General features: G+C 61.0%; 3 protein-coding genes across 7 annotated transcripts; 2 read left to right on the top strand and 1 right to left on the bottom strand.

Annotated features, from left to right (window-relative positions):
* Positions 1–1,241: 1,241 nt before the first annotated feature.
* ODF3 (outer dense fiber of sperm tails 3) lies at positions 1,242–4,771 on the top strand. Of its 2 annotated transcripts, XM_036861856.1 has the most exons (6): positions 1,242–1,913; positions 2,095–2,295; positions 2,765–2,866; positions 3,010–3,131; positions 3,943–4,083; positions 4,447–4,771. In XM_036861856.1, exons 1-6 carry the CDS (start codon positions 1,805–1,807, stop codon positions 4,534–4,536), a joined length of 765 nt encoding a protein of 254 aa, XP_036717751.1. In that variant the 5' UTR covers positions 1,242–1,804; the 3' UTR covers positions 4,537–4,771. The 2 variants fall into 2 exon arrangements, with proteins under 2 accessions (XP_036717751.1, XP_036717752.1); XM_036861857.1 differs by lacking the exon at positions 3,943–4,083 and having other exon boundaries at positions 1,805–1,913; positions 4,447–4,536.
* A 1,220-nt stretch (positions 4,772–5,991) lies between these two features.
* On the bottom strand, positions 5,992–11,465 carry BET1L (Bet1 golgi vesicular membrane trafficking protein like). Of its 3 annotated transcripts, none has more exons than XM_036860761.1 (4): positions 10,128–11,465; positions 8,867–8,958; positions 8,569–8,625; positions 5,992–8,440 (listed from the first exon to the last, which is right to left on the bottom strand). In XM_036860761.1, the coding sequence occupies exons 1-4, from the start codon at positions 10,144–10,146 to the stop codon at positions 8,273–8,275; spliced, it is 336 nt and encodes a 111-aa protein (XP_036716656.1). In that variant the 5' UTR covers positions 10,147–11,465; the 3' UTR covers positions 5,992–8,272. The 3 variants fall into 3 exon arrangements, with proteins under 3 accessions (XP_036716656.1, XP_036716655.1, XP_036716657.1); XM_036860760.1 differs by having other exon boundaries at positions 6,017–8,440; positions 11,097–11,465; XM_036860762.1 differs by lacking the exon at positions 10,128–11,465 and adding an exon at positions 9,660–9,717 and having other exon boundaries at positions 6,017–8,440.
* On the top strand, positions 11,390–17,410 carry RIC8A (RIC8 guanine nucleotide exchange factor A). Of its 2 annotated transcripts, none has more exons than XM_036860759.1 (10): positions 11,390–11,466; positions 12,251–12,298; positions 12,385–12,975; positions 13,468–13,559; positions 14,036–14,186; positions 15,056–15,151; positions 15,237–15,381; positions 15,464–15,608; positions 16,026–16,145; positions 16,566–17,410. In XM_036860759.1, exons 3-10 carry the CDS (start codon positions 12,583–12,585, stop codon positions 16,684–16,686), a joined length of 1,263 nt encoding a protein of 420 aa, XP_036716654.1. In that variant the 5' UTR covers positions 11,390–11,466; positions 12,251–12,298; positions 12,385–12,582; the 3' UTR covers positions 16,687–17,410. The 2 variants fall into 2 exon arrangements, with proteins under 2 accessions (XP_036716654.1, XP_036716653.1); XM_036860758.1 differs by lacking the exon at positions 11,390–11,466 and adding an exon at positions 11,761–11,959 and having other exon boundaries at positions 16,566–17,273.
* Positions 17,411–17,928: the final 518 nt, after the last annotated feature.

Here is a 17,928-nt window from a genome sequence, read left to right as displayed (position 1 = left end):
CAATGTGCCAGAGCCCACCATCCCCCCAGAGGCTGGCCTGGGCCTGCTTGCCTGACGGAGCTGTGGCTCTCTAGTTACTGATCACCGGGCACGGGAACCCCAGGCCTCCTGGCCCACACGTGTCTGCCTTCCAGGGGCAAGCCCTGGGCAGTCAGGACGATGCCTAGTGGACCCCAGATGTGGCTCCAAGCAGCCGTAGGACCAGCCGCACAAGCAACCATGACGACGACACCCCTACCACTTCCCTATGCATGAATTTATCCTCAAGCCATCCAGTCAATAAAGCCCCCTGCGGCTCAGGCTCTGGCTCCTGTCTCTCCCCAGCCTCAGGCACACAACTACAGGCGCACACATAGGGTCATGTGAGCCGGGCACACACGTATAAGTCACCCCACATAGAGGGCAGACCCACCAATGGAAATCCAGGCAGACGCCCTTGTAGGCAGGTGGACAAAGCAAGACAGACAGGTAGGCAAGACATGTGGATGCAGGGAGGCATCAGGACACAAGAAGGCCTGCGGAGGCAGAGGCTGGGGGCAGGGGCTCAGAACGGGGAGGGGCAAAGGGCCCCCAGAGAGAGGAAGTGGCCAGGGCTGGGGGAAAGGGCTGGGTGCGGGTGCTCATCATCTTGAGACAATAAATGTGCACAATATACACATGACACGGGTCCAGGGGATTGAGAAGTCACCCAAGGAAAGAGACGGAGCCCCGGCCGGAGCCCCAAGAAGAACATGCTAATGAAGACACTCAGGGTCCGACGGGTGGGCACAGCCAGCATGGCGCAGGAGGGAGAGCAGGGTCGGGGGAAGGTCCCTCAGGAGAGCAGCAGCTTCCGATGCCAACTGCTGCCCCCACCCCAAACCAGGGCAGACCCTACTGCTCCCTGGATCCCGTGATCCCCAACAGCCAGAACCTTCTTGTGCCTCAGTTTCGCCAGCTCAGTCCTTCCCCGGGGGCAGGACTGAGGAGGTTCAGCCCTGCCCCTAAGGACCTTACTCCTTGGCCACTCTGGCTCTGGGCCCCATGGCCTCACTGTCCTAGCCCAGGACCTGGCTGTCCCCTTCCTGCCCTCTGCACCTCTGGCCTGCACCCTGCAACGAGGAGCAAAGTCCCGGGTCCCGAGCCAGGCACGGTGGGGAGGGTGGGTCCCACGGGCTGAGGCCATTGTCTCCATCACACAGACAGTGATCTAGAACCCACCACCCCACAGAGCCACATTCTAGAGCTCAGGGGCCGGGACCCTTCCCCAATTCTCAAAGCCCCTAGGGGGAGAGGAGAGAGAGGGAGAGGCCTTCCTCCCCATGCTCCTTTTCTGGAACTCCCTGGCACCGAGGCCGGTGCGCCGGGATCGCCTCTGAGAAGGCTCGGTCCGTAAGTTGCTCCGAGCAGTGCTCCTGGACTAAGGAGGTGAGGGCCCCTCCAGAGCGGACCCCTCCCCACCCCACGGCACAGTCTTATCCAAGAAGCTGCCCACCTTTGCCCGCTGCTCCTTGCCCAGTCATGCCCAGGGTCCTCTGAGCAGGAAGAACCTGCGCAGACCCCCTTAGAGCCGTTGCGGGTGGTCCATGAGCGCTGAAGGAGACGCTCTCACGGGCTTGCCCACAGGCTCTGACGCTCCTCCGCTCGGCGGGTTGGTGCGGCAGAATCTCCCGCTGCTCTTAAGTCTGGGCCTCAGCTCGAGACCCCACTGAGGAGGCTGCGGCCTGCAGTTCTGCCCCTCAGTGGGGGCAAAGGCAGTGCTGGGGGTGGAGGGCCCAGGCCTCCTGGCACCTGGTCACCCTCCCATCCATGGACAGAGCCAGTCATGGCGCAGGAGGTATGGGTGGGCACCTGGAGGCCCCATCGCCCCCGGGGACCCATCATGGCCCTCTACAGCAGCCCTGGACCCAAGTACCTGATTCCACCCACCACAGGTAAGCGCTTGGGAGCCTGGGAGGGGGCAGTGCGGGGGCAGGAGCCAGGTCTGGGGTGGGCCCGGGGACGGCCAGGGCTCATCCCTGACTCCCAGCCCATCAACCCCTCTGGGGTCAATGGGGGGTCGGGGGGAGAAGGGCAGGGTCTGGCTCCAAGCTGCTCAGAGCCCCTGCCCCACAGGCTTTGTGAAGCACACGCCCAACAAGCTGCGTGCACCGGCCTACAGCTTCCATGGGGCCCCCATGCTCCTGGCAGAGAACTGCTCCCCGGGGCCCCGCTACAGCGTGAACCCCAAGATACTGAGGACTGGCAAGGACCTCGGCCCCGCCTACTCCATCCTGGGGCGCTACTGCACTAAGACCACGCTGACCCCCGGCCCTGGTGAGGGACTCTGGCCCTGCCGCAGCCCCGCCCAACCCTGCTGGTGGTCACTGCAGGCCTGGCGGGGCCAGGGTGTGAGGGGTACAGCCGTCCTCACCCTCCTGACCCACCTTTCTCCTCATGAAGGGGTACCACCAGGCCTGGAGGTGGAGCTGTGACCCCAGTGCAGCCTCTGAGACCCTAGTGCCCTACTCTGACCTGGGCCTTCCTTGGCCGAAGTCACCGCACCAGGCCCAAGTCAGACTTGCCCTCCTTCTCAAAGCAGCCCCTGCCTCCCCCCACCCCTGCAGCCAGCATTTCCATCGTGGACACCCCTGCGCAATCCCGGTCGCCACTCACTGGGGCCCAGAGGCCCCACGCCTGCAACGTCGGGGGTCTTCCTAGAACTGCCTGAGCAGGGCGGGGCACCTGTTTGGATCTGTTGGGTGGTCTGCTCCCAGCACCCACACCGTTCCTCCCCCACCCCCAGGCGACTACTCTCCAGAGAAATCTACCAAGCATGTGTTCGACTTGGCGCCCAGCCACTCCATTTCTGCCCGAACCAAGACCTTCCGAGTGGACAGCACCCCAGGTCCGCCGCAGCCCCGATGGCCCGTGGCTGACCGGGTCGAGGATCCCGGGCAGGGTGGGTGAGGGGGGCTGGCCTGATGGGGGTGGAGACTCTGGGCACAGGATTCCGTCCAGCCTGAGACTCGGTGCTTGTGCCCCCCACAGGCCCCGCTGCCTACATGCTGCCCGTGGTGATGGGGCCTCACACTGTCGGCAAGGCCTCCCGGCCCGCCTTCTCCATCAAGGGCCGCAGCAAGCTGGGCAGCTTCAGCGACGACCTGTACAAGGCAAGGGTCGCCCGGCTGGGGCAGAGCACTGCTTAGCCCCTAGAGAGATGGCCCATCGGGCCCCTTCCCCCAGAACCTAGGACCCAGCAGCCTGACCCCCATCCTCCCGAAGCCCCTCAGCTCCTTCATCCTCTAGGAGCCTGCCACACGTCTGTCCCCCCCGCCACTGGCCTACATCCCAGAGGTGAGGAGGGGCAGACAGTGGACGAGGACGCAGAGGCCGAGCCTCGGCATGGAGACTGATGGTGCTGAGGAGAGGCGGACAGGGACGGCTGTGTGGGGTGCTGCTTGAAGGGCGAGGGGCAGTCTGAGATGGGGTGGCATGCAGGAGGAAGCTGAGGAGAGGAGAAAAATAAGCTGTGACGTATTTTGGGGAGGAGGGTTCTGGCTGCAGAAACAGCCAGTGCAAAGGCCCTGAGGTGCTTGTGTACCCGGGGGCTTGGGGAGCCTGGGGAGACTGGCAAGGTGGCATCACAGCACCGCTGACCTCACCAGCCCAAGGTCCTTGAGTCCCCAGCTGGGAAGAGTCCTCTCTCACACTCATGGAAGGGACAAGTCTGGGGCTGGCGCAGACTGGGGTGTCATTGCCACGGCGAGGCTGAAGGGAAGGTGACATCCCACATAGAGAAGGGCCCCACAGCACTGGGGTACTGTCACATGGTGTGGCCATCGTTTGGAGACAGAAGAGTCCCCTGACACACAGACACACAGTGACTTGGGGCCTGAAACCCACTGTCTGATGCCGGCCCCTGCCCTCTGGGGTCGCACGCCCTGGCAGGCCGAGCCTGTCTGAGCCTCTTTCACCTCCCAGACCCCAGGTCCCGCAGCCTACCGCCAGACCAATGTCCAGGTGACTAAGTTCAAGGCTCCACAGTACACCATGGCTGCCCGAGTGGAGCCCCCGGGGGACAAGACCCTCAAGCCAGGACCAGGAGCCCACAGCCCTGAGAAGGTCTGGCAAGAGCACGGCCCGGAGGGGTGGGGTGGGGACGGGCGGGGTGACACGACACGGCTGCAGGGGTCAGGCCGGGGCGGGCCTGTAAGCCTGCAGGGGTCGCGGGGGCCAGGCAGCACCAGAACACTGCACATTCCGCACCAGCCTTGCCCAGTCGGCGGGCTCCCCAGACACTGGTGACGGCGAGTGCTGCTGAGTGCCACCACATGCCAGGCTCCGTGGCCAAGCCTGGCAGTGTGGACCTCCTGCTGGTCACCGTGGCCCGGGGCTTAGGGGGTACAGCAGCCCCGGCCCCAGTGAGGGCAGAGCCTGCGGGGTGGGGGCAGGGGTGCCGACTCCTCACAGCCTCTCCTCTCCCAGGTGACAGTGACCAAGCCCTGCGCCCCCATCGTCACCTTTGGCATCAAACATTCTGACTACATGACACCCCTGGTGGTGGACGTGGAATAGCCCTGGCTCCACCCCACCCGTCACGCCAAGCCTCTGCACATCACGTGCCCCCAACAACAGATTCCCTGAGCTGAGGGCTTTGGGCGGCTCCTCTACCAGCTGGGCTGCAGCCGGCCTGGCCCTGCAGGGCAGAGCATGCTTGCTTGGACAATTGTGACCAGCTATTTTTTCTATGCTTTCCCATTTGCTAAACGTGTTTCCTGCTGTGCCCAGATATACAATAAATCACGGATTCCGTTAGCAATGGTTTGCCTTGAGGGAGGATTAAGATTTTCCAGAAAGGGGCCCCCATAGGCGATCATGCCAGCCCATGTCGGGTCCCACCTTAGCTTCCAGGGCCTGGGGTCTGAGCAGAGAGGAGGGCTCAGGAGCACCAGACGCTGCTATGCCTGCCCTTCTGGTTCTGCCTTGAGCGCTGCCCTCCGCGTTTTGTTGCAGCCTCCAAAGACGGTCACCCCTGAATTCGTCCCCTCCCATGTGGTCCTCTCCTTGTGTGACTGACTCTCCCCTGCTGAGACGGGGTCTGTGTCCCTGCCCTGGAATCTAGAGTAGAGCCTGTGGCCGTCCTGAATAAAGTGATGCTATGTGACTTCTGAAGCCAGGCCGTGCAACATACAAAGAAAACAGCTTCTTCCTGGATGTCCCTCCTCTCTTTGCTCGCCTTCACACGAGCCACCATGTTGTAAGGAAGCTCAGCACACGGCGATACGGTGAAGCCCGCTGGGCCCTCAGCTCACACCAGCGACGACCTACAGACGCGTGTGAGCCTTCTGCAGGTGGCAGCGCCAGCCTCTCGTCTCCGAAAGGAGGCCTTAACATCCTAGAGCAGAGACAACTGTCTCCGCCGTGCCCGTCTCAAGTTCCAGCAGTAACCATGAGACGTAAACTATTACTGCAACTTTAAGTGACTACATTTGAAGGTGATCTGTTAAACATCAAAGGTAATACGGGAAGCATAAGATCTGGGCAGGGAAGGGGGTGTCTGAGCTGGGATGAAGAGGCGCATTTCCAGAGGGTGCCCTGGAGTCCAAGGCCAGCCTTGAGGAATGAAGTCTAACCTTCACCCTAGCCCTGGGCAGGCAGCCCTGTCACCCCGTGGGACTGCGGGCTGCAGCTGTACAAAGCACAGTACAGCTGCTGACCCTCACTCAGCTGTGACCGTGTCAGGCTACTTATTCTACATACCTCACGTTTATTCCTTTAATCCTGATGAGGTAATGCTATCATCTTCCCCATCTGAGTCACAGAAACTTGCACAAAGGAAGGTCCAGCGGCAGGAAGTGGCAAGCTCATGTCTGCCCGCCTGAGGGGATGAGTGAGGAGGGGAGAAGGGACCCAGGAGAAGGAAAGAAGCAGAGTCGAGACCATTGGTGCCCACGGCCAGTTTATGAACCAGAGTCAGTTCCAGACAAAACTATCTGAAGCCCCCAAGGAAATGAAAACACCAAAGGCTATGTGTTTACTTCATCACGAAGCTGTTTATTCCAAATTTTTATTGCTAAATGTCTTGTCCTTGAATTATGGGATAGAGCCTGGCAGTTCCTCCTCACCTGGCACAGAGGGAGGCTCCAAGTCCTTCTGTTTTATGGTCTCCGGGATCAGCATCGGCAAACCCCACTTACCCACAGGATTAGGTGCTCAGTGTACAGGGCTGAGCAGGAGCGTGAAGGCCCCACAGGAAACCCTGCTGACACGGCGGCAGCAGGGCTGCCATGCTCCCTTCAGGAGTTCATCTAACACGATGAGAGTAAGAAGCAAGAAGGCAAACCAGAAAGAAACTAAAACCCAGACCCCCACATAGCTGGAAGGGCTGCAAAGAGCCGTGGAGGTGGAGAAGCGGGGAGGCACAGACAGAGACCTGAGGAGAGAACACAGCAACCGGTGTGCCACCCTGAATGCAAACTCTGAATTCCTGGTCTGCCTTGGCAAGACGAGGGGGCACGCCACATAAAAGCACCTGGGGGGTGATGGTTGCCATGGCCGAGCCACGTTCTCAGGAAGCAAGGTTAGCAGGCCCAGAAAAGGTGGGGGCCGCGGAGCTCAGGCCTGGGTGTATCTGCAGGGCCTGCGGCGACCAGATGGAGACGCTGCACAGGCAGCAGCTATTGAGCTCGGTGACCAGAGGACAAGTCCCCGTGACAAGGTTCCATGTGAGATGAGCAGGCGAAGCCAAAGCCGCAGTACACAGGACGAGGGGCGTCAAGGCAAGACCACAGAGGCCCGTGAAGGAACGTCCAGGAGAAGAGGGAAACAGCCAAGCCCCAGAGACTCGGAGACAAGTAAGGCAGTCTCACCGGGGGAGACACAAGCACACACGGGGGGGAGACAGCGCGCTCAGGTCACAGGCACAGCGGCAGGGAGAGGGCACCCGGGCAAGCGTGCGAGGAGCAGCCGGGCCTGCTGGGTGGAGAGCAAGGGGACGAGGAGCCGGAGCCGCAGTACCAGAGGCGAGGCGCCCAGGGCCCGAGACCAGCAACGTGGGGCGGCAGGAGCCTATCGGCCCCGGGCTGTGGCTGCCATGTGGTCACGCACGGCAGGAGCGTGCGGGGAGGGGGACAGGGGGCCAACGGTCCTCAGGGAGTGAGCGGGGCCGACCAGGAAACCAGAAGGTCGGAACAAGGGCAGGGAAGGACACACGGCCGATGATTCGTTTTTTACAAGTGTTTTTTGTGATGACAAGGATACTGGGGTCTCAGTGGGGTAAGAAGCCACTGGTCTGGCTGGGCCTGTGGTTCAGTTCGAGGTTCGAGTGAGCAGGGGACTGACCAAGTGGGCGCTGAGGGCCCAGGGAGAGGTGGGCAGACACCGCAGTGGAAGGGCCGGGCTTGGTGGAAACTGCCCACTGACCCTCAGAAACTGACCTACAGATCCTATGAAGGGCCCTTACTTGGAAGCCTCCTGTCTATACCCACAAAAGTCCCTCCTCACACCCTGCCTGACTCTGAAATGCCAGATGGACTTGTTTCTAGAGATCTGGTCTCCTGCAAATAGATCTCTGGTGCTGGATAGATCTTGAATCGTGAGAAAATATCACTTTCTGCACCTGGATACATGGCTGGGAGATCACCAGAATGCGAGCCCCATGCTTTCAGCGAAGGCTGCAGTTCCCTCCTCCATCCACAACCCCTGCCCTTCCCTGAGGGTCGGGCTTCAGCTGTGGGACTGGAAGGCAGGAAGAGGCCTCTCGGCAGGACCCTTGACTCTCACTGGTCCGCGGATGCCCAGCAGCTCTGGGCAGGAGCAACTGCCATCTCTGGGTTGAGAACACTCGGTTGAAGGTGACAGCGATGATCTGAGGTTCACCGCCACACCCCCTTCCTGTGTCAGCTCCAGGCATCTCAAATACCAGACGTGGCCTTATCCAGACAAGAACAGCGTAGGAGAGCCTTGAGATGTTCAGAAACTCGAGGGCCGGGTAAGAGCTGCTGCTCACAGGTGGCCGTGTCCAGGATTCCCAGCTGCTCTGCTTGGACCTGACTCTGCTGGGGCTTCTAGCACCCAAGGTGGCAGAGGAAGTGGGCCTTGGCTACCCCATGAAGATGGGCCCCTTGCACACACGGGACCAGCTAACACAAGCTCACTGGGTCAGAGGCTCCCAGCCACACAGGAACAAGATTCCTAAGCCACAATCATCGTTTCAAAGGAGTATTCTGTCGTTAAGTCCTCTGGCCCAGGACGCCAGGCAGAGGCGGACCGTGCTTGCCCGAGGCACCGGCAGAAGCCAGCTCCCACTGGCTCACGTCCTTGCCCTCGACAGCAGGTAGGAGAGGATGAAGAAGACCACAATCAGGCCCATGGCCATACCACACAGAAGCTTCCGGTTGTCTCGCCCAGACCGCGCCATTGTGGAAAAGCGCTTCACGCTCCCCGTGAGGAGGCCCGTCACACTCGTGAAGTCCGTGTCCTGAGGAAGGAATCCCATCATCATCTCACAGGGGCGGCGACTGCACAACACACACACAGGTGGGGGCCCGCACAGCAGGTGGTGGGAAGCAGAGGCGACCGTGACACTCGCAAACCACAGACCCTTACCATGCCGTCCAGGTACTGGTTCTGGTCTTCCACGTCCCTATCAATGTCCAGAGCCAGCTGGTCAGAACACAGAAGAGGCAGGGTCAGGCCAGGGCAAACACAGTGTACAGCACCTGACCCCCAGCAAGACCAGCAGAGATCAGGAGATCCAAATGCCACCTGGGCCTCACACAGGTGAGTGTGCCACAGACGGGACAAGGACGACGGAACTACCTGAAACCCTTCCAGGTCTTCACCCTCCCTCTGACACCCCCTCCAGGACGCTATGTGCAGGCAAAAGGAGAGGACCACCACTGACCGATTTGAGCCTGGTGACCTTGGAGGCCAAGCTGTCAGCCATCCGCTTGTTATCCCGGTCTAGAACCTCCTCCACAGCGCCGGGGCTCTGAGCTGCAAGAAAAGACAGAGGTGAGCATCCCCTGGACGCCTGCACCTCAGCCCTTTGTGGCCTCAGGGCTCGCGCTCCAATCCCATCTGGCCCAGTCGGGTGTCCGGAGGTACTGGGCCCTCCTGAGTCTGTTGAGCAGGTCCCACCCTAACCCAGCATCCAGCACGTGGACTCCGCACACAAGACAGGCTGTAGAAACAAGTGTGCGTGAGCACAAGTCCTGCGTGCGCATCCGGGCTGGGACGCGTGGGCACCTCCAAAGGGCTCAGTCCAACCAGCACTTTCTGACATTCCGTGACAGAACCCGCACCATCCCTCCATGGATGCCACCAGCGACGTACACAGAACCTGTTCTCAGAGAAAACCAGTGAACTCTGGTAAAGCCTTAGGAAAGCCTTAGTAACAAAGCTTGAGACTGATCCCAAGAGCAGGGCCTAGGTCTGCTCACTTCTGCACCCCACACAGGGCCTTGTATGACGCCCAGAGCATGGTGTTTGCTGAGACCAGGCCCACGACAGGGGCTGGGCCTGGTGACCTAAAATTACCATCCTATCAGGTGGGTGACAACTGCCTCCCCCAAAGTTCAGAGTGCACGTTTGCCTTGGCCCAGATGCCTCAATGAGACTTATCTAATAGGAGCACAGCCCTAAGAACCACGAATGTGTACAGACCCCAAAATTAGAGACGTTGGTGTCCTACCAACCCCTTGTATCCATTCATTCCTTAAAGGTCACAACAACCCAGCGAAACAAGCATCAGCATTCCACTTGGCAGATGAGAAGAGGGGCTCCCAGGGGGCAAGTAGGGCACCCCGAGCCCGAGTCCCTACGCGGCCTGCTTGGGCCCTCTCATCACGCGCAGCCCCCACTCCGAGGGGGCTAGCCTCCGGGACCCGTCGACCAGGCGGCCCGGCCGAGGTCCCGGACAGAACCATCTCGCAGGGGTGGGGACTGCGGGCCTCCGGACCCCGCAGCTTCACGGAGCAGCTGGGCAGCAGCGCCCACAGGGCCCCAGGGACTCCTCCGCCGCCCCGCCCTGTCTCCGCCCGCCCGCAGGGTCTCCCCGACGAGGCCACCCAGCGGGGCGGGGGCAGGCAAAGGCGGCTCCTGCGGGCAGCGGCGTCGGTTCCGGCGGGCCCCGCCGCCATCCGCCTCGGCTCTCCCGCGCTCACCCCGAGCCCAGTCCGCCATCCCGTCCAGCTCCGACCCGGCGCTCCGTTGCCGGCTCGGCCACAACCTCCTCTGACGTGGCACACTCGCCGGAAGTGGCTTCCGGTCCCGTCCCTTCCGCCTCAGGCCCTCCGACTTCCGGCCGAGGTCCAGGCCGCGGGCGTGCGGCAGTGGGAAGGAAAGGACCTGACGTTTCTTTCACAGCTTGGCTTGGGGGTGGGGCGAGCCCTTTGCTCTTGAGACCCCTGGGCGGTTAGTGTCTTTAGTGGCAATTAGGGTGCCGACAAACACTCCCGCAGCCATTCCCGCATAAGGCGGCTTCAGGTCCTAACTGTGAAGAGCTCACGGGCCCTTTCCCAGGCGAGAGAAGCTCCTCGCCGCGACCCTGCCCGGGTCCTGAGGCCCGACGCGGCCCGCCCCGGCTGCGGTGCGGCTAAGAAGCAGACTCGGTGCGAAGGCCGGCTCCAGTTACTGCCGGCGGGACAAAGTGGAGATCAGTGCCTAGAAAGTGCCTGGAACGAGCGAGCAGCGCAGAAGTCGCAGGAGTGAAGCACTCCGAAGAGAACAAGAAACCAGGAAGAGGAGTGGGAGCGTAAGGGGAGTGGGGACGGTAGGAGCCAGTGCTTCTTGACTTTGCACCCGGGCACTGACGAGGGGCCTGACACAAAGTAGATGCTCAACAAAGCCTTCTTGCCCAGTGGATGGACTGTAAGTTAGCACCCAACGTAATGGAGCATTTGCTGTGTGTCATTTAGTCCTCCTGACGATCCACTGAAATGGGAACTTTTATCATCTCTGCTTTTCAAGTAGTAAACTGAGTCCAGGCCAGACCAGCAGGTGCGCCTGCTTAAACAGCAAGGAAGTCACCGCACATGACCAGGCTTTGCCTTCATCCTGACCTCCCCTCCCCACTCTCCCCTTCTCTCAGCCACAACAATGACGTTTCTATTTCCCACCACGGCCATTCCCACCTTTGCACTGGCCACTCCTTCTGCCTTCCATGACCTTCTTTCAGATCCTTTCCTGGTTCACTTCTTACCAACCGGTCTCAGCAAAAATGGCACTTCTTCAGGTCTCCCTGCAGTCTATCAAGCCCCTTTTCTTATTCGATCACAGCACTATGCCTAAAGTCGTCTCGTTTGCCCGTTTTTCTTGGTCTTCACCTCTGGCACATAAGCTGCACGAAGGCAGGGACCTTTGGGTCCTGTTCACCCGCATCCCGGCTAATCGCATGCAGTAGGCACTCAAACGCCTGTTTAGAAACCAAGTGGTCCCGGGGTTGCAAAATCCTTTCCACCTCGTCTTTCTCCTGGACATCTCATTCGTTCTGTGCATCAAGAGGTGTGTTGGTGTTCGTGTGATGGAGTGGTGGGGGGCTGAGGTCCTCTCCTACAGGGAATTCCGGCCCAAGAAGCGAAGCTCACCGCTCGGTTCAGGGGCGATTCGGGCCCAGAGGTCGGACGATCACCGAGTCGGATCTTGAAACCCAAGCTCACTTGGCGGCAAAGCCTTCGAGTCCTAGGGGGCTGTTCCAGGGCTCGCCACTTTAAGGCGCGCGCAGCCCAGACTACGGCGCTCACAGCCGGTCCCGGCCTCCCCCGCGCGCCTCCCAGGCCCCGCCCCGCGGTGCCGCGCAAGCGCGGTCGCGGCCACCCCCGTGCGCCGAGCCTGGGCGGGGCGGGCAGACGCGGGCCCGGAACCGAGAAGCGAGGTGCCTCCCGCTTTCCCGGCGCCGGGTCCCGGGGCCGCCATGGAGCCCCGGGCGGTTGCGGATGCCGTGGAGACGGGGGAGGAGGACGTAGTTATGGAGGCTCTGCGCGCATACAACCAGGAGGTGAGCGGGAGTTGTGGACGCGGGACGTGCAGGGAGGAGGTGGGGCCGGGTGGGGTCCGCACGCGTGGCCGGCGGCGGGGGCGTGAGTGGCGAGCGTGGCGAGGGGCTGAGGGTGGAAGGGAGCGCGGCGGGGAGGAGCGCCGAGTCTCTGAGGAGCTGCTGGGGGGCTGGTGTGTGGGGCTGGGGCGCCATCTGTTCCGAGCGGTGCCTGCGGCCTCAGGTCCCTATCCACGGAGCCCGGGTTCTGCCGCGGTGGGCCTGCGCCTTCCGAGCCTCTGGGTCTCTTTGCAGAACTGCCAGAGCTTCACGTTTGATGATGCCCAACAGGAGGACAGGAAGGTGGGTGCTCACCGAAGGGTAGAGGCGCAGGGACGGGTGGCCCAGGTAGAGGAGCCTGGTGGAACCGCTCTTCTCCCTGCCCGCAGAGACTGGCGGAGCTGCTGGTTTCGGCCCTGGAGCCGGGCCTGCCACCTTCCCGCCGCACCATCTGGCTGCAGAGCGTCCGCATCCTGTCTAGGGACCGCAGCTGCCTGGACTCGTTCACCAGCCGCCGGAGCCTGCAGGCACTGGCCTGCTACGCTGGCATCTCCGCCTCCCCGGGCTCGGTCCCCGAACCCCTGGACATGGATGTTGTGCTTGAGTCCCTTAAATGCCTGTGCAACCTCGTGTTAAGCAGCCCCGTGGCACAGGTGCTGGCGGCAGAGGCGGGGCTCGTGGTGAGGCTCGCAGAGCGAGTGCGACTGTACCGCCAGCGCAGCTTCCCGCACGACGTGCAGTTCTTCGACTTGCGCCTCCTCTTCTTGCTAACGGCACTTCGCGCCGACGTGCGCCAGCAGCTGTTTCAGGAGCTGCAGGGAGTGCACCTGCTGACCGAAGCGCTGGAGCTGACGCTGGGAATGACCCCTGGAGAGAGGCCCCCTGAGCTCCTGCCTCCCCAGGAGACTGAGCGCGCCATGGAGATCCTCAAAGTGCTCTTCAACATCACCTTCGACTCCATCAAGAGGGAAGTGGATGAGGTGAGGACTGATGCAGCCTGTGGGCGGGGTAGAACAGCTTGGAGGTTTCTTGGACGTGCTGCTTTGCCAGGTCCCTTCAAATTTCTCCACGTCAGACCAGGAGGATCTCTTAGCCTGTCAAGAGAAGGCAGGGAGATGCCCATCCGGGACAGGGCCCTCAAGGAAGTTTTCTCAGGGAGTTGGAGAGCATAACTGGCTCTTGCAGCTTGGCAGGAGGGCTGTTTGGTGCGGGAAGGCTGTGAGAGATTCATCACCATGCGTCTGAGAGCATCGGCCTAAAGCGCAGAGCAGCTCCAGGGGATCCGTCAACGTTCTTAGTCAGGAGAGTGCTCGTAAGGTCGCGTGGGAGAGGACAGGCACCCAGGGGTGCAGTAGAGGAGGTGTGTAGTTAGTGCACGTGGTCTTGCAGTGGGCCAGACGGGAGAATCTCAGCTGGCAGCGGTGGGGGCGAGTGGGGCTCGCTCTCACAGGAATCCCTTTCTCTTTGGTCAGGAAGACACTGCCCTTTACCGGCACCTGGGGACCCTTCTGCGGCACTGCGTGATGGTTGCTGCTGCTGGAGACCGCACAGAGGAGTTCCACGGGTGAGGGTGGTGCCTGTGGTGTGGGGGGCGTTCTGCTCGCAGGTCTACCTGGTGGTTCCTAGCTCTAGAGAGTCTTCTTTCAGCTGGGTGAGACAGACGTCAGTGTGTTTCCGGGGAGCTCCAGCACTTATGGTACACGGCTAGGAGAAGAGCTGTGAGTCCGGGGACAGGAACGTGCCAGTGGGCTTTGGGTAGCGTCACGGACGGCATGGCATCTGTAAGGCAGCGTGCTTATTCACTTCCATTCTTGCTGACCTGTGCGTAGGCAGGTTCTGATTTTTGACTACGTTGCTTCGACCCAGATGTGTGGTAGGTTGGGCGTTTGCAGGGAGTGCCCCCCTCAGCTCTGGTACCTGGTGCTGTTGCTGAGGCCCCTGACGCTGGTTCATATCATCTTGGCGCCAGCAGGCGGTGGCAAGGGTTGTACCTGTGCTAGGGGATTGGATTTACCAAGTGCTCCTTTCATCTGTCTCCAGGCACACAGTGAACCTCCTGGGGAACTTGCCCCTCAAATGTCTGGACGTTCTTCTCACCCTGGAACCCCACGAAGGCTCTTTGGAGTTCCTGGGAGTGAACATGGATGTGATTGGCGTTCTGCTGAGCTTCCTGGAGAAGCGTCTGCACCAGGTGGGCAGGGGGACCTGCTGTGGCTGTGGTCCAGGCCTTCCCGAGCAGCTGTGGTCGCTGGTTTTCGTAGTCCACGCTGGGAAGTGGAGAGCAGCTCCCCAGTGTGAGGTGGGGGACGCTCCAGCTCCTCCGTGGTGCGGCCACGCAGGAGGCCGGAGCCTCCTCCCTGAGAAGTACGTGCAAACGAGTTTCCAGAGTCTAGCCAAGTACTCATTTTTCAGATCTCTTTGTGGGTCTTCGAGTGGTCCTGAGAAGCCCGCCCACCCGTAGTCCCTGCTTGTGACCCTAGACTCGAAGTGCCCCTGAGCGCGAGCAGCCCTTGGTCACGCACATCCGCTGTGCCTTGGCGTCCCTAAGGGGACCCGCGGGACCTTCCAGCCAGAGGCTGCCTGACTCCTGCGGCTGCACCACAGGGCACTGAGCAGCCAGCGCTCTAACCCGCCCCTCTGGAGTTTGCAGCCATACCATGTGGGCTAAAGAGTGTGGCAGACTAGGATTCAGTAGAGCCCCGGGGAATCCACGCTGCCTGCGTGCGCTGGGAGCTGGCTTGTGTGCTGCTGGTCTGCTAACAGCTTGAAACACTCTGTTTTCCCCACCATTCTGGTGCAAAGGGAGGGAAGTTAGGCTCAAAGCAGTTGAGTGATTGGCCTCAAGTTGCAGGGCACGCGAATGGCCCCGAGTTGGGGTCCACGCCTGTGCTTTTCGAAGCTCACACAGACACCCACTGCCCTCCCTTAGCCCCTCAGCTGGGGCCCCTGTGGCCAGGCCTCGCCCCGAACGCCCCCTGCCAGGACCGTGTGGCGCACGTGCCTAGCTCCCCTGGCCTCGAGTCAGATGGGCACAGCCCAGTGACGGAGGCTCCTCTGCAGACGCACAGGCTGAAGGAGAGCGTGGCCCCCGCGCTGAGCGTGCTGACGGAGTGTGCCCGCGTGCACCGCCCCGCCAGGAAGTTCCTGAAGGCCCAGGTACGGGGCGGAGGGGCCGCGGCCAGGCCCTGGTCAGAGACCCTGGTGGTTCCAGGCCCGGGCTCAGGGACGACTACCTCCCCAGGTGCTGCCCCCGCTGCGGGACGTGAGGACCCGGCCCGAGGTGGGGGAGCTGTTGCGGAACAAGCTGGTTCGCCTCATGACGCACCTGGACACCGACGTGAAGAGGGTGGCCGCCGAGTTCCTGTTTGTCTTGTGCTCGGAGAGCGGTGAGTCGGGGGGCAGCCCCTCACCCGCCCCTCCCCGGCCCCCCCGCCACGTTTGCACGCTGAGCTCTGCCCTGCCCTGCAGTGCCCCGATTCATCAAGTACACAGGCTACGGGAACGCTGCCGGCCTCCTGGCGGCTAGGGGCCTCATGGCAGGGGGCCGGCCTGAGGGCCAGTACTCGGAGGACGAGGACACGGACACAGACGAGTACAAGGAAGCCAAGGCCAGGTGGGTGCCCCCCGCATCCTCGGGCTGCCCTCACTCGGCCCCCATTCCTATTCCCACAGCCATCTGGGCCCGTAGGGTGGGCAGGACAGGTGACCAGCAGGTGAGACCTTACAGAATCAGGCCGCTGTTCCCAAGTGACACGTCTTCTGACATCAGGGTGTTTTGTTGCGAACACGGGCTGAAGGGGGCCGAGTGGCGCGGGGGACCAGGTGGTCCAGGTGGCAGGAGCTGGTTACCTGCTGCTCCAGGAGGGGGGGCTCTTCTGCAGGTGCCTCGCCTTCCCCGCACCCAGGAAAATGGGTTTCCTGCCGTTACAAGCCCAAGCAGGAAGATGAGGAACTTCTCCCACCCAACACAGCGCTCTTTTGTCCTGGAAAGTCTCTAACGCGTTCCCTTGCGGCCTCTCTTGTGAAACAGCATAAACCCCGTGACGGGGAGAGTAGAGGAGAAGCCACCCGACCCCACGGAGGGCATGACGGAGGAACAGAAGGAACACGAGGCCATGAAGCTGGTGACCATGTTTGACAGGCTCTCCAGGTACGTGGCCTGGCAGCGGGGGCCCAGCGCCGGGACGAAGGAGGAGGGCCCACGTCCTGTCTTGCGAGCCGCAGGAAGTGGGACCAGAGTGGGGTTTAGGTTCTGGCAGGGCTGCGTTACTCATGTTTGAAATCACCTGTCTTGGAGGAAATTCTCTAGCCAGGGGTTAGGACTGAGATCAGTATTATGTCTATTTTTACAGTTGATGAAAACTGAGGTCCAGAGAAATTAAGACACTGCCTAAGGTCTCAGAGCTTCGGTAGCGGTTAGGATTTAGGCCTGACTGAAACAGTTCCCACCCAGGCTTCCCCAGTAAACAGGAGCAGCTTGGTGGAACAGAAGGTCGCAGCCAGGGGTGAGCAGGACCCCTGCCCCACCCGCCAGGCCCCTCCCCGTCCCTAGCACGCCTTTTCCCCGCAGGCACAGAGTCATCCAGCCCATGGGGATGAGTCCCCGGGGTCAGCTCACATCCCTGCAGGACGCCATGTGCGAGACCATGGAGGCACAGCTCTCCTCGGACCCTGACTCGGACCCTGACTGAGAACGGCTGCTCTTCTGCTGCCCTTCAGAACTGGTGCTGCTTCCAGAGAAGTCCTTGGGGCCAGGACCTGGAGAAGCCACATCCCTCCCTCCAACTTGGAGACCCTTTTCTCTTTACTCCCAGAGTTCTATTCGTGATTTGCCTTTGGTCCATTTTCTTCTCTTTAGGGCTGCGAGGGTCTTGTCCTACAAACTCTGGGAACTCAGCCTTGGTTTCCGCAAATGAAGTGGTTTCTTTTATGTGTGCCTGAGGGCAGGGCTTAACTGAAGGCAAAATGTACATGGGTTTGGGAGGGCGGGAGCTGAGTGTGGGCGCAGGCAGACACAGCACATCCACAGCTGGCGTGCAGGCCCAGAGCTGGTGCTGGGCAAGCACCACATTTCACAGGGGAAAGAACCTGCTGGAACTTTATATGCTCATGCCAGAAACACGCTTCCAAGGTATGATCTGCTGTTTTTGTCCCCACTGAGTGCAGGGCTGGTAGCCTCTTGCATTCTCGGTCCTGGCTCAGTGCCCAAGTTCTCTGGTTGTGACAGTTGAGTCTCAATCCTTCCCACTGGTTTCAACCATAAATACATGAAGGAAAATGTCTCTCCTGAACCGTGAGTCTAGATTTCTATCATGCACCACAGAGCTTCACGGAAACATTATTCTGGAATAAAGAGTTCCAGGCAAGAACGTTTGTGTGTGAATATATGTGCAAGACACCAAGTAAAGGCACGTTAAGTAGAAATAGAATTGTGTTTTTCTTACAATCCAGCACTTTTCCGAGATGACCACGCGTGTCTTGTTCTTGAAGAGTGAGGCCACCAGGTCTCCTGAGGGGGTCTGTCAGTGAAATCTGCTCCAGCCCAGGGGCCCAGTGGGGAAGACAAGACGCCAGGAAGGAGGGGGCACTGGGGTCAGGGGCCGGGCCTTGGGGCAACCCCAGAAGAGGCCTGTACAAAAGCAGGAAGATCACATTGTGCTCTGCCCAAACAGCAGTGTGGCCTGAGCACAGGTCAGGGAGCCAGGCAAGGTTTCCAAATGAGTAATGCCTTCTGTCTTAGAGCAGCATTGCTGGAAGAAGGCCTGGTGGGGGAGAGTAGAGACAGGAAGCTGCTGGAATGGTCTGGAACAGATGAGGAGTTTCTAGGGGTTGATGTGAAAAGCATCGGGGTTGAGTGAACAGGATGGGATGACCTTCATGAGGGGTGCTGGGTGCTTTGAAGGTCCCGTGGACCTGAGCTGGAAGAGGGCACT

This window comes from Balaenoptera musculus, chromosome 8, assembly GCF_009873245.2.
Source record: "Balaenoptera musculus isolate JJ_BM4_2016_0621 chromosome 8, mBalMus1.pri.v3, whole genome shotgun sequence".
Taxonomy (NCBI): Eukaryota; Metazoa; Chordata; class Mammalia; order Artiodactyla; family Balaenopteridae; genus Balaenoptera; species Balaenoptera musculus.
The sequence above is the reverse complement of the archived record's forward strand: the minus strand, read 5'-3'. Positions and strand labels throughout refer to the sequence as shown.

Coding starts and splice junctions, on each gene's coding strand:
- ODF3 (XM_036861856.1), top strand. CDS start 1,805: ATGGCGCAGGAGGTATGGGTGGGCACCTGGAGGCCCCATCGCCCCCGG. Junction 2,296..2,764: donor CACGCTGACCCCCGGCCCTG/GTGAGGGACTCT, acceptor CCCCACCCCCAG/GCGACTACTCTCCAGAGAAA. Junction 4,084..4,446: donor GAGCCCACAGCCCTGAGAAG/GTCTGGCAAGAG, acceptor CTCCTCTCCCAG/GTGACAGTGACCAAGCCCTG.
- BET1L (XM_036860760.1), bottom strand. CDS start 11,127: ATGGAAGGCAGAAGGAGTGGCCAGTGCAAAG. Junction 8,959..11,096: donor AAGGAGTGGCCAGTGCAAAG/GTGGGAATGGCC, acceptor CTTTTCTTGCAG/CTCAGAGCCCCGGCGCTGTG. Junction 8,626..8,866: donor AGGTCACCAGGCTCAAATCG/GTCAGTGGTGGT, acceptor TGTTCTGACCAG/CTGGCTCTGGACATTGATAG.
- RIC8A (XM_036860758.1), top strand. CDS start 11,876: ATGGAGCCCCGGGCGGTTGCGGATGCCGTGGAGACGGGGGAGGAGGAC. Junction 12,976..13,467: donor TCAAGAGGGAAGTGGATGAG/GTGAGGACTGAT, acceptor CTCTTTGGTCAG/GAAGACACTGCCCTTTACCG. Junction 15,609..16,025: donor TACAAGGAAGCCAAGGCCAG/GTGGGTGCCCCC, acceptor CTTGTGAAACAG/CATAAACCCCGTGACGGGGA.